This window comes from Microcaecilia unicolor, chromosome 3, assembly GCF_901765095.1.
Source record: "Microcaecilia unicolor chromosome 3, aMicUni1.1, whole genome shotgun sequence".
Lineage (NCBI taxonomy): Eukaryota > Metazoa > Chordata > Amphibia > Gymnophiona > Siphonopidae > Microcaecilia > Microcaecilia unicolor.
This window is the reverse complement of record NC_044033.1, coordinates 291,365,178-291,382,571: the sequence shown is the minus strand read 5'-3', so window position 1 is coordinate 291,382,571 and position 17,394 is coordinate 291,365,178. Positions and strand designations below refer to the sequence as shown.

Here is a 17,394-nt window from a genome sequence, read left to right as displayed (position 1 = left end):
CCCCTTACTGCTGTGGACCCTTGGGCACTGCCCTATTGTTCCAGTGGTCAGTCCGCCCCTGTCACAAACAGATACCAAGAAACTTCTGTTGCTTTTTTTCCATAGGGAGACCCAGGTATTGCTGGCTTTAAAGGTGAACAAGGCCCCAAAGGTGAAATTGTAAGTATCTGATCAGTTACAAATGTTTACAATGCATGTACAGGGTCCCCACGTGAAGTACTGTATTTAGCTTTTGAGGCCATATCTTGCCAAGGATGTAAAAAAGACTGAAAGCAGTTCAGAGGAAAGCAATCAAAATAGTATGGAGTCTGCATCAGAAAAGAAATGAGAAGAGAATCCAGATAGAGTACATCAATGTAATAACAAGATTCAGATAAAGCCGCATAATAAGAAGACATAGATACAATAGCATAATGATAAAACACAGGTGAAGCATGATGATAACAGATCAGATATAGGAATGTAATAAAAAAATACATATAATATTGCAGCAACAGTACACAGGTGCAGTAGACCAGTATAATGAAAGAACACAGGTGCAGCATGATGATAGCAAGTCACACATAATACAGCATAACAAGACCTATCAATAGCAATGTGTAGAAGATATACCTTGAAGAATTTTAGTGCCCCCAAGTATGTTGTGAAGTACAGGAATGAAATCTGTAAACGAATTTGAAATACATTAATGGATATCCTGAAGTGATTAGAAAGCTCCAGGTACAGTTCACCCAACGACATTGCTCAGTTGACACACTGCCTTCCTTTCACTTCCTAGCACAGTGTAGCTGAACCCAACAGAGAGACATTTGGATTACTTTTCTACAGGCATAGGATTGTGTAGCAATTAGAAAACAAAAAAATATTTCCTTTCATCCTAACCAGATCAGTCCAAAATGCATGGGTTGTGCCCATCAGTCAGTAGATGGAGACAGAGACCAGTGAGCTGAGAGCTCTGTGCTATAAAAGGCACTGTGTGGCGACAACTCAGTAGTATTCTCTGTTTTCAGTAGATGGTGACGAGCATCCCATGTAGCACAGAATTGGATTGATGAGGTAACTCCTGGACCCAGTTGGAGAACTGGTAACCCAGATGAAAGTAGGTGGGTTTAGAATTCAAAGTTTCTGTATCTCAGGGAATTCCTGGATGAGTCCAGGTCCTTTTCCTACTAGTCCAGCCAGACACTTTTGGGGGTTAATTGTTCCCCCTTATTTTTTTTTGCTATAAATAAATAAATAAATAAATATAATAATAATATGGCCGCTTCTTTATATTTTTTAAAGAAGAGAACCTTCTTCTTTTTTTAAAATGAAACTATTTGAAGGCTGCTGGGGAGTTTTGCAGGAGGGAGCTCTTGCCTGACTCATTTTGCTCCATATCCCTTGTGATAAGCAAGCAGGCTCTGCTTGTCAGGAAAGTAAACATAGTGAAATATTACTCACCTTAGAACCCAGATGGTACACTTTTTTTTTTTTTTTTTTAAATTTATTTGCATTTAAAATATTACAACTCACAAAAGAGATGATAAGAAACTTACAGAAAATTATTAACAATAATGTCTTATTTAGACAAAAGGGAAAAAAAGAAAAATTACACTTCGACCAAAAAGAATTATTTATAATATGATCCAAGAATTAAAGAAATAAAAAAATATAGTTTAGTACATAAAGACTAATCGAAAAAGAAAACTGTGTCTATTGCTCTCCAATACTTCTTCTCTAGCCTACCTTATGCAGTGTGAGTCTGGGATTCAACTAATACCACTGGTTCCTCTCTAGCTAGTAAGAATTCCTCTAATTGTTTTGGTTCAAAAAATTGAAATTGTTTGGATTGATATAGTACACAACAGATGCATGGAAATTTCAAAATAAAATTAGAACCAAGAGCCAGGGTCCTTGCTCTAAAAGCTAGGAAAGCCCTGCGTCTTTTCTGCGTTTCCCTAGAAAGATCAGGATAAACTCGAATTTTAGAACCAAAAAATAGGGAGTCTAAATGTCTAAAGGAAAGTTTTTGTACTGCATTCCTGTCCATTTCAAAGGCAAAAGTCACCACCATAGTGGTTTTTTGGGTAATGACTTCCAGCGATGACTCTAGGAACGCAGTCAAGTTCATAACTTCTCCTGCTTGTGGATGGCAAACTTGTTCATCTCTCTTTTTGTTAAATTGCAAGTATTGTGCTCGCACAATAGGGGGAAGTGATTCACTCGGCATTCCCAGAGTTTCCACTAAATATTTCTTCACCATTTCAACTGATGATATTAATGGGGAACGTGGAAAATTTGTTAATCTCAAATTTAATTTCCTTGCTTGATTTTCCAAATATTCCAAGCGACGAAAAATATAGTTCCGGTCTCTAATTGTAGCTTGACCAAGAGTTTCTAAAGTCTGTAACTTCGTCCCCATTTGATCTAATTGAGAATCTTGTTTGGTGGTTCTCTGATCCTGTGAAAGGACAGCTTCAGAAAGAACTTTAATTTCAAGTGCATTTTTTTCAGTCACTTTTGAGAGAGAGGAATAAAGTGAGTAAGTTAAATCCCAGAGTGACTCCATGGTCACCACAGCCGGTTTTTCCACATTTCCCAACATGAAGACAGGAGGTGGAGTACTTAGAATTTGGGTCAGAGTACTCACTGTTTGTAAAGGCAATCTAAATAAATCGTCTCCTACTGACTCCATTCTAGGCAAATCCAAGTGAGCGGGCTGGCTCCCTCCCTGTAGTTCTGTATTGCCTCTTGGGCTCCGTATTACAGGGCCAAGCTCCGCTCTACTTCCTCCTGGCTGAGGGGGGGCTATGCGTTGTACGGGGCTTAAGGAAACCCCGTTTACACTGCCGTCAGACGCCATCGCGGCCGCTCCGGTAGAAGGAGAAGAAGTTTGTCTTGGGATAGTTGTCCACCCAAATTGCTCCACCGTCGGCTGCAATTGAGGATTAGGTCCGGTGCTGGCTGAGGGAGTCTCCCGCACTTTACCTCTCCGCTTCCCCATACTCGTGGGATTTGCAGAGAACCTCACATCGTGGGATTCAAGAGAAACTTGAGGTACGTCTTTAGCAATTGACGTTCACGCGGCCATCTTGGATCACTCTGTATTCGTGATCCCAGATGGTACACTTAAATGTTCTTTAAGTGTGGAGAACTACATTTCTCAGAAGAGGTGAGCCAAGGAAGCCTTAGAAAGAGGCTGTCAGGCAACACCCTGCACAGCTGGGGGTAATTAGCAGCAATGCAGCCGCTAGAGTGAAGAAGTTTAAACAGTTGCTGTTCTGGCAGATTGCTTTAAAAAAATATATTGTTCCAGGTAGAGGGAGGTGGTTGGGTCGAGATCAATGATTGATTTATGGTGACCCTCTAATCAGAATATTATCAGCAGTTTGCTGGAATTTCACCAGTCTGAGGTCTCCTCCCTCCCTCCATTCTTTGTTCAAGTCTCACTTCTTTGCGAGTAGACCCGCAGCATTGACTGTTATTGTGGATACAAATGTAACAAATAAATAATTAAAATAAATAAATACACATGTGGTGGTAAACCCACCACAAACCCACTGTGCCCCTCTTCACTCCTTCAGGCTATGGTAGTGGTGTACAGTTGTGGGGAGTGGGTTTTGGGGGGGGGGGGTTGGGGGGGCTCAGCACACAAGGTAAGGGAGCTATGCACCTGAGAGCAATTTGTGAAGTCCACTGTGGTGCCCCCTAGGGTGCCCAGTTGGTGTCCTGGCATGTGAAGGGGACCAGTGCACTACGAATGCTGGCTCCTCCCATGACCTAATGGCTTGGATTTGGTCGTTTCTGAGATGGGCGTCCTCGGTTTCCATTATCGCCGAAAACCAGGGACGACCATCTCTAAGGTCAACCTAAGTGTGGAGATTTGGGCGTCCCCAACCGTATTATCAAAATGAAAGATGGCTGCATATCTTGTTTCAATAATATGGGTTTCCCCGCCCCTTCACGGAGCCGTCCGATGACGGCCCCAGGAAAACTTGGGCGCTCCGTTCGATTATGCCCCTCCTGGTCTCTCAAACCCACCCCTATGCATTCTAGACTGGTCTAGCTGAACTCAATGAAATAAAATTAGCAGGTAAGACCAAATATTTCCATTCAAAAACACTTAGAAATGTTTGTAGATGCTTGATAAAATGCCTTGCAGGAGGTTCCACTTTTTGAATTAAAGCATCAGTTAAAAGCGCTTAGTTGCAACTCCACTAGCCATGGTGAATATATAATCCTCTAACCTAAATTTACAGAAGCTGATGCTCTCACACATTAAGGTAACATTTCTTGAAAGACAAGATGGTTAAAGGAATTATGCAAAGAAATTAAAAACAGATTTTACGAGTACAACAAAAAAAATGTCCTCTTGTACTGAATGTTCAGTCGGTTTAGCTAAGATATTACTGGTGCACACTTGTGATGTCTTCAGATACTGAAAGAGCTGCCCTGCTCTAGGTCAGTGCATCAGTGCCTCATGAGCATTCACATTACATCCAAGGAGGTTGATGTATGGTATTGATGTATCACCAATCACAGAATTTCACTTTCCTCAACCATGGTAATAATTGTTCCAGCTAGAATCATGGTTACTTTTTATGTAAGAATATTTAGGTTTCAAGCTGACTTTTCTTTGTGTTTTTCATTAGGGTCCTATAGGTCTTCAGGGAGCACCAGGTCCTGCAGGTGAAGAAGGCAAGAGAGGAGCCCGGGGTGAATCAGGGACTGCTGGGCCAATTGGTCCTCCAGGAGAAAGAGTAAGTAACCCTTCCCCTGTAATTATCCCAATAGTCCTAGGATATACCAACAGTCAGGCCTCTCTGATGTTTCTATGCAATGTTTCAATGCTTTGGGTTAAAAGTCCAATAACTGAGATAGTGGGAATGGCTGGATATAACAATATTTATTAAATTAATCACTATGGGGTCGATATTTAGCTGGCAGCGTTCAGTATTTTGCTGAACACCGTTGGCATTATGCCTGGAAATTCAATGTTGAACTATATCTGGGATTCGGCATTGAATTTCTGTTTTTCCAGAGCCGGCTACACCATAACCGATTAAGGTCAGTATTCAGCACTTAATCGGCTATGGGGCACCACATACAGATAGGAATGACTTTTATGCAGTGCCCCATAGCTGGGTAAGTGCTGAATATTGATACTTAACCAGCAAAGTGCCCACTCTGCCCCTGGAGGTCCCCAAAATAGCCAGTTTTGCTTTAAGCGCTAACTGAGCATTTTCAGTGGCATTAACTGTTTACATGCTGCAAGATGATCGGTCAGCCCTGAACAGGTGATGTAACCAACAAGTAGCTGTTTTTGGCCAGTTAAATCACTTTGAATATCGACCCCTATGAGTCTATACAAGGCAATAAAAAGACTGTTAATAATATGACCAGCACAAAAGCCTGTTCCATTATCCAGCTTAAAATTGAAAAAGAAAAACGCCTATATTGCGACCCAAATCGGGAGATAGACGTTTATCTCACAAAAACGAATAAAGCGGTATAATCGAAAGCCGAATTTGGACGTTTCCAACTGCACTCCGTCGCGGATGCGGACAAAGTTGATGGGGGCGTGTCAAAGGCGTGGTGAAGGCGGAACTGGGGCGTGGTTATCGGCCGATTAGAGATAGGCGCCTTTCGCCGATAATGGAAAAAAAATATGCGTTTTTAGCGAGAATTTAGGGCACTTTTCCTGGACCCTGTTTTTCCATGAATAGGGCCCCCAAAAGTGCCCTAAACGACCAGATGACCACTGGAGGGAGTCGGGGATGACCTCCCCTGACTCCCCCAGTGGTCACAAACCCCCTCCCACCACAAAAATATGCCGTTTCACAACTTTTTATGTTCACCCTCAAATGTCATACCCACCTCCCTGGCAGCAGTATGCAGGTCACTGGAGCAGTTATTAGGGGGTGCAGTGGGCGTCAGGCAGGTAGACCCAGGCCCATCCCCCCCCACCTGTTACACTTGTGCTGGTAAATGGGAGCCCTCCACACTGCCCCCCCAAACCCACTGTACCCACCTTCACCCCTTAGGGCTATAGTAATGGTGTAGACTTGTGGGTGGTGGGTTTTGAGGGGGATTTGGGGGGCTCAACACACAAGGGAAGGGTGCTATGCACCTGGGAGCTCTTTTACCTTTTTTTTTTTTTTTTTTTGTAACAGTGCCCCCTAGGGTGCCCGGTTGGTGTCCTGGCATGTGAGGGGGACCAGTGCACTACGACTCCTGGCCCCTCCCACGAACAAATGCCTTGGATTTATTCGTTTTTGAGCTGGGCGCTTTCATTTTCCATTATCGCTGAAAAACAAAAACGCCCAGCTCACAAATTGTCGAATAAAACATGGACGTCTATTTTTTCCCAAAATACGGTTCGGTCCGCCCCTTCACGGACCCGTTCTTGGAGATAAACGCCGATGGAGATAGACGTTTTCGTTCGATTATGCCCCTCCACGTCATCCATATGTTAAATTAGTTGCAACATTTCATGTAATTAATATCCCAACTGTCAACAGTAAATAATTTTCTAAAGGTTTTTTTTTCCTTTAAAGACCCTGAAGGGTTCTGTGGACCCAGCTGTCACTGGGCTCCATAGACACAGGCAGTCAGGCCCAAACAGAGGAAAAAAAATAAATCTCCCCCAAAGACCACACACTGACAATTCCTTCTTCTGGAGAGATTATGAGCTCCAAATTCCTTGTTTGTAATTCTGTGGTGATAGAACTTGAAGTGACATCCAGAAAATAGCCATCAACCAAACTCTACGGATTCCCAGTGCTTCCTGTCTTCTGTCAGGTCACTCACAGTAGCAGGAAGTGACTTTCTCTGGATAGTAGGATTGGAAGTGACCTCAACACAAGCCCCAGTCACAAAGACAACAAAGTACACAAACTGCTGAGGTCCTTTCCTGAGGTGTGAAGTTCTTTCCACTGTTTCAAGTTTACCTCCAGAAATCTTCAGTTTGACATTTTTCTTCTCTTTATCTATCCAGTGCCATAGGCAGCACGAATTAATTCCTATTTTGCATCTTTCTGCCTCAAACAGTAATCTATTGCTAGTCTCTGAGGGGTTGGTATTCAGTGCTAGTTAACTAGGTAGGAGAAGATTCTGCCTTGTTACCCAGTTTTGACTGGATCCCCACAAGTTATTCAGTTCACATAACCAGATTGTATCACTGAATATCCTGCCTACTGCCACATCACTATCTGGTTAGAAACGTAGATAATGATGATAGATAAAGGCTTTATGGCCTATCCAGTTTGCCTGTCCATACCATCTAGTAGTGCCGGGGTGGACCCAGGTAGAGTCAGGGTGGAGCCAGGGGTTACTAAGCACCTGATAACTTTGCTCTTCAATAGATTGGTTACTCTACATACTTTTTTTATTTTTTAAACTTTATTTTACTGACTCCAATGTGTGCATGATTTGCTCCGTTTACAATAAGAACAACTCCCTCCCCACTCCCTGGAGCTCCCACAAAACCTTAGCTTGTGCTCCTTCTCCAATCTTTTCAAGCTGCCTCATAAATCTTCCTTCTTTTTCACTCTCCCTGTTAACAAAGCTAGCTTGTGAGATAAGCCTGTCCTGTACGCACCCTTTCATACCCTCCCAGGTATTCTGACTCTCCTCCTCCTCCTCTAGTATCATTTAGCTTAAAATATTCCTCTATGTACTCCCGAATTCTCTTCCATGCCGCCTTCCTCCCCAAAATACTCTCATTTAACCTCCAAAAACAGAGCACCCTATCCTGTTGGTAAAATGCCAATTTAATCCATACGGCATTATGATCCAAAAATACCATGGGCTTCACTGTTACCTCCTTCACAGTAGTGGAGGCAAATTAGTGTGGCAATAGTTCCCATGAACTTGAGAAAAATACGTGTAGTTTCTTTCACCCTTATTTTTCAACCTCCAGGCATCTATTAACCCCTGCCTGGTTATGACCTATTTCAGCTTTTGCAAGTGGATTTTTATGCCTCTTTCTCCCTCTTTCAAGTATCAACCTTTGGATGTAAGATTAAGTCTCCACACCAAATTATTGTCCCCCCTCCTATTATCTGCACCCAATCCCCCAACTTTTCATAAAATTCTCCCTGCTTTGTTTTGGGTATGTAGATCCCTATTAAAATAAGATCAACTTTATTCAGGACTACTCTACCAAAATAAGATCAACTTCATTCAGGGCCACTCTCATAATTATGATATTTTAAATCTAGATTATATCCCAGATTTAGAATATACATAAACATGGGAAAAAATTAGAAATTATACCATAATAATAATAATAATCAGAGAATTGATTTATAATTTGGCAAAGATTTGTGCATGAAATTGCACATGAAGGGATGCACAAAGGGGCAAGCCCCTTTGGAAGCATACTGACTTTACTATGGCCTCATTCTCTGCTGTAATGTCTGCTTCACTGGATGTCACTGATGATGACACTCAGGGATGGAGTCTCTTATCCCAGGTACTGGAAAGGGCTGGCATATGCCAATGCTACTACTACTACTACTACTATTTAGCATTTCTATAGCGCTACAAGGCGTACGCAGCGCTGCACAAACATAGAAGAAAGACAGTCCCTGCTCAAAGAGCTTACAATCTAATAGACAAAAAATAAAGTAAGCAAATCAAATCAATTAATGTGTACAGGAAGGAGGAGAGGAGGGTAGGTGGAGGCAAGTGGTTACAAGTGGTTACGAGTCAAAAGCAATGTTAAAGAGGTGGGCTTTCAGTCTAGATTTAAAGGTGGCCAAGGATGGGGCAAGACGTAGGGGCTCAGGAAGTTTATTCCAGGTGTAGGGTGCAGCGAGACAGAAGGCGCGAAGTCTGGAGTTGGCAGTAGTGGAGAAGGGAACAGATAAGAAGGATTTATCCATGGAGCGGAGTGCACGGGAAGAGGTGTAGGGAAGGACAAATGTGGAGAGATACTGGGGAGCAGCAGAGTGAGTGCATTTATAGGTTAGTAGAAGAGGTTTGAACAGGATATGAAAACAGATAGGGAGCCAGTGAAGCGACTTGAGGAGAGGGGTAGTATGAGTAAAACAACCCTGGCGGAAGATGAGACGGGCAGCAGAGTTTTGAACCGATTGGAGAGGGGAGAGGTGACTGTGGGAGGCCAGCAAGAAGTAGATTGCAGTAGTCTAAACGAGAGGTGACAAGGGTGTTGATGAGGGTTTTGGTAGAGTGCTCGGAAAGAAAGGGGCGGATTTTATGGATGTTGTAAAGAAAGAAACGACAGGTCTTGGCGATCTGCTGGATATGATCAGAGAAGGAGAGAGAAGAGTCAAAGATGACCCCAAGGTTTCGAGCTGAGGAGACAGGGAGAATGAGAGAGCCATCAACAGAAATAGAAAACGGGGGGAGTGGGGAGGTGGGTTTGGGGGGAAAAATGAGAAGCTCGGTTTTGGTCATGTTTAATTTCAGGTGGCGTTGAGACATCCAGACAGCAATGTCAGACAATGATAGCTGGTAAGCAGATAGGTTTATTGAGGGCAATCACAGTTCATGTCCCCTGGTAGTGTCTTGCTCTCTGTGTCTGTCCTCTCCAGGCCTATAATGAAACAGACATTAAAGGTGAACCTGGGCTGAGTTATAGAAACTGGATTCCTGTATAAATGTTTCCTGCAGTCCTGACCTAAACAGTGTAGTCTACATATGTTATTTTCTGATCTTTCTCAAAATACTCCTAGGAATGTTTCCGCATGAATAATATGCATACTGATAGCTGTATTAAAGGATAGCAATTTTTCAACAGCTAATTTACCCTTATAACTCACTATTTTTACACATAAGTGGCTGTGAAAATTGTTGCAAACCAAGGACTTAAATATGGTAATACTTTTAGTATTGTATTCACTTATCACATTAGAACCAGCTCAGGAACATAGTTATCAACTCAGGCTGTTGTTAAGATATGTTATTTTACCACTGACTCGTGTTATTTTAGCACAGGTACCATTTTATGCAGTGAGACCTAGTTAATAATAACTGAGGTTGAAAGTAAAATAACATAAGAACATAAGCATTGCCATACTGGAACAGACCAAAGGTCCATCAAGCCCAGTATCCTGTTTCCAGCAGTGGCCAATTCCAAGTACCTGGGAAGATCCTAAAACAGTACAATACATTTTATGCTGCTTATCCTAGAAATAAGCAGTGGATCCTTCTTAATAATGGCTTATGGACTTTTCTTTTAGGAAGATAACCAAACCTTTTTTAAACCCTGCTTTGCTAAGTGCTTTTACCACATTCTCTGGCAATGAATTCCAGAGTTTAATTACATGTTGAATGAAGAAATATTTTCTCTCATTTGTTTTAAATTTACTACTTTGTAGCTTCATTGCATTCCCCCTAGTCCTAGTATTTTTGGAAAAAGTAAACAAGTGATTCACATCTACCTGTTCCACTCCACTTGTTATTTTATATACTTATGTCATATCTAACGTCAGCCATCTTTTCGCCAAGCTGAAGAGCACTAGCCTCTTCAGCCTTTCCTCATAGGGAAGTTGTCCCATCCTCTTTATCATTTTTGTCGCCCTTCTCTGTACCTTTTCTAATTCCACTATATCTTTTTTAAGATGCTGTGACCAGAATTGCACATAGTATTTAAGGTATAGTCAAACCATGGAGCGATATAAAAGGCATTATAGCATCCTCATTTTTGTTTTCCACTCCTTGCATTACATAGTTATAGTTTGGGTTCCTCTTTCCCACATGCATCACTTCTCAATGGTAGCTCATGTTGATAATTTCTCCCTTTAAATACTTCTGGCCAGTATTTCCTTGTCTGTTTGCTATGGTATCTCACCACATAATTACTCCTTCAGTCATGAGGTAAATTGGCTTTCACTATTCTAAGTCTTAATTGCCTGCAGTGTTAACTTAGTGGGAAGTCTTCGGCTGCAAATACTCTTGCAGTCTTGGGATATATTCACAGTTAGGGGAAATTGCTATAGTCATGGGATATATAGACAGTCAGGGGTACTCTGAAATTGCTCTCACAGTCCTGTGATATATTGGCTGTTAGAGCAAATTTTGAGCTGTAATTACCGCTATGGTCCTGGAGTATTACTAATACAGAAATCTCTTGTGCTGTCATTGTCATTCAGTAATTGCTCAGGTTTTGTTTAAAATTGTTTCAGAGTCTGGTTGCATTTTCTATATTCTCTCTCTCTTGTTATAGGGTGCGCCTGGTAATCGTGGTTTCCCAGGTCAGGATGGCCTTGCAGGGCCCAAAGTGAGTATTTACAGCACTCTCTGCAGGGGGTGTAGGGTGACTACATAATTTGGGGATGCACAAAAAATGTTCTGCTGCCATTCTGAGATGCTCTTTTATGAGTTGGCAATGCATATATACCAATTTAATCTTTCTGATCACATGGTGCATAATGAAGGCACACTTCCTGGAAAATACCATTTACTAATACTGTGAGTCAGATTTACAACTAGGCAAGCATCCCACATTGTTGTCTGCACATCTTTCATAGTGCACAGTTTTGGTGCTTAAGTTATTGCCTGATACCAAGGGATCAGTTTTCCAAAATGTTCAGTGTCCAAATTAGGGACCCTAATTTTAGGCTGCTAAATGCACCAATAATTGCACTTAACAAGCAATTATGGACACTAATGGGCATTAATTAGAATTTACACATAACTGTCTAAATGTATTCTATAAAGTGATGTGCATAAATTCTAGGATGCGGATCTGAAAAGGGGGCATGGCCATGGGAGGAGCATGGGCAGGTCGTGTGCATTCCGTGAATTTATGCACAGTGTTACAGAATATGCTCGTTCTGTGTGTAATTTAGGCATCGGCATTTACACCAGGTTTTCATTGGCGTAAATGGCCATGACTAAATACAGTCACAGAAAATGGGCGCTGGGCGTATTCTATAAACTACGCCTAGATTTAGACGTATTCTATAAACTGCACCTAGGCATAGTTTATAGAATACAATGATTTTTTTAGGCATGATATATAGAATCTAGCCCTTACTGTTCAATTTATTCCATGTTAACTGCTCACGCAGAGGTGCGTTAAGGGGCTTTGGAGTATTTCACAATTAGTGCACAGTAAACCAGGTGTTATGTGTTTTTTTTTGTGTCAGGGGGCATGGCATGGGTGAAGAGCAGGCATGGAAGGCGTTTGGCATTTAATACGTTGCACTTACTGTGCGCTAGGTATCTAATCCAGAGTTAAACTGGAACGTCTTACCACCTCCTAAATAGCAGGTGCTAAGTTCTTCCACATTAACTGGGAGCAGGTACTGTGCATGAATCTGAATGTTAACACACAACCTGCAATTAAAAAAATAGAATGAACGCCCCCAATAGCTGCTGTGTTAAATTGCAGCTACCATATTTATTTATTTGGATTTTACTCACACCTTTTTCAGGTGTCTCAAGGTGAGTTACATTCATGTACACTGGGTATTTCCCTGTCACTGAAGGGCTCACAATCTCATTTTTTACTGGAGGTAATAAAGGGTTAAGTGTCTTGCCTAAGATCACAAGGAGCAGCAATAGGATTTCAACCTGGCACCTCTGGATGTTCTAACTACTAGGCTACTCCTCCACTCTGGCTAAAATCTCATATTACTGTAGTAACTTTGTTTTTTAAATATTATAATTTTGCCCAATTGTCAACTCTGACCATAATCAAAAAAACTCTTTTCTAGGGCGAGTCACCACATAGAGGTAAATAAGGTATCAGGATGCAATGATTGGGTTGGCCCCCTGTGGCTTCCACTTAGGCCAGTGCTTTAGTGACTGCCAGAGCTGGCTGAGGTTGGGTGGGCTGCTGAAGCACTACCCTTCCTGCTGATGAGAGTGAGAGTGAGCAGTTGCTTTTACTAGTTTGGCAGCCTCTGTTTGTTGAAATAATGCTTCTGGGAGATTGTCTTAGAGGACAATCTCTGCAGCTTTCTGAGCCAGAGGATTTCTGGTGCCTCTGAATATTGTTGTCTTGGTTGGGGGTGATTATAGAATGAAAAATGTTGGAAAAATGTTTTAAATATATCATAGATCCAGATGTGCCCTTGAGTCAGGGTTGACTCCTGGTGACCACACAGTGAGGGACACCCCCCCGTTTGGTTTTCTTGGCATGATGCAGGAATGGTTTATCATTGCCTTCCCCTGAGACATGGAGGCTTATGTAACCTACCCAAAGCCACAAGAAGCTGCTATTGGATTTGAATCTGGGCCTTCTAGTTTCTGACTTGGTGCTCTCCTCTGCTCATGTATATATATATGCATAGGGAATGGCTCTTGTGATTGTGATACTGAGACATGGATGCTTATGTAACTTACCGGCCACAAGAAGCTGCTATTGGAATTGAATCTGGGCCTTCTAGTTTCTGGCTTGGTGCTCTCCTCTGCTCATGTATACATATATGCATAGGGAATGGCTCTTGTGATTGTGATACTTATGCTGAAATACAGATTTGGAAATCCACACTCCCTAGAGCTCTCTTTATTTTATGTATTTCCTTGTGCTGCCATTGTTACATTCTAGACTGGTGGAAACTGTTTGGCAGAATTAGGATCCTACTGCATTAGAGGGTATCCCACAGCCAGAACCTTGGGGGGGGGGGGGGGGGGGGGGGAAGAGCCTAGCGAACCTGTACAAGGTCTGTAACATACTAAATAATTCTGGTGCAGGCAATACTTTTCAAGATGAGTCTATATCTTTAGGGTAACAATCATGCAGACTTTATCTTCTGCTTTCTCTGCTACAGGGTGCTCCAGGAGAACGTGGTGTGCCAGGACTTGCAGGTCCAAAGGGTGGCAACGGGGACCCCGGCCGTCCTGGAGAACCTGGTCTGCCTGGTGCTAGAGTAAGTGTTCTGATACAAAAGAGTCTGTCAGCTGTAAGGAATGAAGTGCTGCCTATGAAAATGACTGACATTATAAGCTATAATCGAAAACCATATTATCAGGCATCATGCACACCCAACTCTGCATTGTAAGGAGTAATAAACAGTAGAGGTGTGCAGGGGATATAATCTGGTCTCCATCTCCACCCCATCCCTATCATATTGCTACTGTCCCCTCACCAGATTCACGGATTTCCCAACGTCCCTGTCCATGTTCATATCTGACTATGGCTTGCAAGAAGCTATGGGGTTTATTTTCAAAACAAAAATTGTCCAAAACACATCATAAGGTGAAAGGATGTTTTTCTATCAAAAAAAGTCAAAATTACAATTTTCAACACCCAGATTTTAGATGTTTTGCTCCACAGTTCATCCAAATTTCAAGGGGGCATGTTGTGGGCAGGACATGGGTGGCACCAAAAGATAGATGTTTCTCTGCAATAATAGAACAAAATGAAAACTAGGGCCAAAATTAAGATATTTTTGGCTAGACCTATTTCAGTCATTAAGTGACCAAAAAGAGTCCTTAAATGACCAAATCCCTACTGGAGGAATTAAGGCTCTTCAGCTTGGAGAAAAGGCGGCTGAGGCATGATATGATAGAGATCTATAAAATAATGTGGGGAGTGGAATGGGTAGACGTGAATTACTTGTTTACTCCAAAAATACTAGGACTAGGGGGCACACAATGAGACTACAAAGTAGTACATTTAAAATGATTCAGAAAAAATATTTCTTCACTCAACGTGTAATTAAACTCTGGAATTCGTTGCCAGTGTACTAGGCTGCGCATTTGGTTTGCTGTTCTCTAAACATCTTACAAAATATTACAGGCAAAAAATTCAACAGGCATTAGAGAGAAAAGTCTTTAATTACTCACCCACCACCACAGCATCAGATATCAGTTGTAACAAACTTACAAAATCTAACACCAGTACCTCTGGTAATTATAAGTAATCAGACTAATTTATATAAAGAAGAGAAAAAGGAGGAAGAAAAGTTTGTTCTTCATATAAAGGTCAGAGAACAGAGAGAAAGTAAGAAAGAAATTTAAAAAAGAAAGATATAGAAAATTAGTTTCTATGAAGCACCTCCTTCGGGAAAAAATAGGCCATTGGACGGATCTGAAACTCACTTTCCAAGCATGGACAGTTTTTCAGAGTTTCTTTGTCTGCAGCGTGGTTTTATAGGCTGTGGTGAGCATCCACCTCTCCTCTACGCTGGACCAATCATAGGTGCTGCATATGTGCTGGAGACTTGTAATTGGGTCTTTCATATGTGCTGGAGGCTTGCAGTTGGTGTCCTTGCCATACCTCTTCTCAGTAAATTACATTTGTAACAAGTTATACCAGGTAGATGAGTTGCCCTAGCAACAGGAGGTCCCATCAGAGTTTGTGACCAGCCAAAAATTCCTGCATGTAGCTGACAGCAAAGAAAGATGGGGGATGGGAAATAGTGCAGCATACCTGAAGTAGAACTTTATAGCTAAAAAATTGTAGACACCAGAGAATGTAGTAAAAGCAGTTAGCTTAGCGGGGGTTAAAAAAGTTTTGGCTAGCTTCCTAAAAAAAAAGTTCATAAGCCATTATTAAAATGGACTTGGGGAAAATCCACCGCTTATTTCTAGGATAAGCAGCATAAAATGTATTGTACTGTTTTAGAATCTTGCAAGGTATTTGTAACCTGGATTAGCTACTTTTGGATGCTGGGCTTGCTGGGACCAAATGTCCATCAAGCTGGCCCCTTGTTCTTATGTTCCCTTACTCCCCCAGTGGTCACTGACCCCTCTCTGACCCCCCCATCCTAAAGCTGTGAAAGAAACAGTACATACCAGACTCTGACAGCTTCAGATGTTATGGCCAGGCCTATTAGACCAGCAAGCAGGTTCCTGGAGCAGCCTAGTGGTTGGTGCAGTGGACTGTAGAAAAGGGGACCCAGGCTCATATCCCACTCTAACTGGTACATTTGTGGTAGAATGTGTGAGCCCTTCAAAATACACTAAATACCTACAGTACCAACATATAGATGTTATCTGCAGGCATAAGGGCTATTGTATTGGTGTACTGTTGGATACACTAGGTTTTTGGTGAGGTTCGGAGGGCTCACCATACAATATAAGGGAGTAATTGTGAGATGTGTTCCTGGAACATTTTATGTGAAGTTCATTGCAGCGCCCCTTACTGAGTTGTCTGTGTGGCCAGTCTACTAAGAATGAATGCTGCCCCTCCCCCTCATACACACCAGTGGCTTGTTTTTAAGCATTTTCCCTTGGAATTTTTTTTCTGAAAATAATCCTAGCAGATAGACACACTGAGCACAAAAACATCTAGCAAATGACCATTTTCAAAGCAAAAGGTTGGATGTTGAAAATGGGTATGTTTGCTACTGGATTTTTGGACATTTTTCGCAAAACGTCTAAAATCGGATTTAGACGTTATATCAAAAATGCCCCTCCACGTATATTTAACTTTTCTTTAGCGGTAAATATATACCCAAATGTATATACTCCAACTTGTGTATTGTAAAGAATAGCTTGCATCTCTCTGTGCATTTTAAAGAATAATTTACACTTATTTTAGCTATAAAGAGTAATATATATCTGCTTATGAAGAAGATAATAAAGTTATAATTCACTGGGAAGATTCTATATGGTAGTTCAAACTGGAAGGAAAGTTCCAGCATATAGGCTCTCCCAGCAGAATGAAAGCTATCTTTGCTTTATAATATCAGGCTGTGAGCCTGTATCGAGCTCAGAAATTTGGACACAGTCTTCAAGCTTTGTCTATGGTTGACATTGTACATGTAATTCTTCTACATTACCAGCAGATGGCGCTGGTGCTCCAAAGGGCTCTCATGTAGCTGCCATCTACTACTACTACTATTTGACATTTCTAAAGCGCTACTAGTGTTACCATCTCACCTGTGTCATCCACAGTGCACAGCAGGACTGATGGGGACCCAGTGCTGTTGCATTATTGTTTCACTGCAGAATGGCAGACACAATAAAGCAGAATCAGATTTCTCCTCAAAGTGCACAACATTTTGATCTGCAAAAGTTCTTATTGCATTTCATGTTTGTATTTTTGTCTGTTAACAAAAGCGCCTGAATCATGCATGGAGTGTATTTTCTAGAGTTTTGCCAGTAGACAGAGACTGGGACAAAGGCCGTGGAGGGGCATTTTTGATATGGGTCACAAGAATCCGAGGGAACGGTACAATATAGGGGGTGAAGTGCTTCTGTATACAAAAAAGAGCGGGACTTGAGGGTGATTGTGTCTGATGACCTTAAAACTTCCAAACAGGGAGAAAAAGTGACAGTCAAAACCAGAAGGATAAAAAGAGGGATGACCGGCAGGAAAAAGAAGGTGATAGTGCCATTGAGTAAGTTTCTGGTGAGGCCCCATTTAGAGTACTGTGTGCAGTTCTAGAGACCGCACCTAAGGAAAGATATAAACAGGATGGAGTCGGTCCAGAGGGCAACTACAAAATTAGTATTGAACACAAAAAATATAGGGACAGGCTTATG

At 41.8% G+C, this 17,394-nt stretch overlaps 1 protein-coding gene across 3 annotated transcripts in view; it reads left to right on the top strand.

Annotated features, from left to right (window-relative positions):
• Positions 1-17,394, top strand: part of COL2A1 (collagen type II alpha 1 chain) — a 308,500-nt gene that overhangs the window by 102,667 nt on the left and 188,439 nt on the right. For all 3 annotated transcript variants that reach the window (XM_030198168.1, XM_030198167.1, XM_030198166.1), the window contains 4 exons: positions 106-159; positions 4,635-4,742; positions 11,177-11,230; positions 13,731-13,829. In XM_030198168.1, the coding sequence (XP_030054028.1) occupies positions 106-159; positions 4,635-4,742; positions 11,177-11,230; positions 13,731-13,829 (315 nt within the window). The remainder of the gene's footprint in view (positions 1-105; positions 160-4,634; positions 4,743-11,176; positions 11,231-13,730; positions 13,830-17,394) is intronic.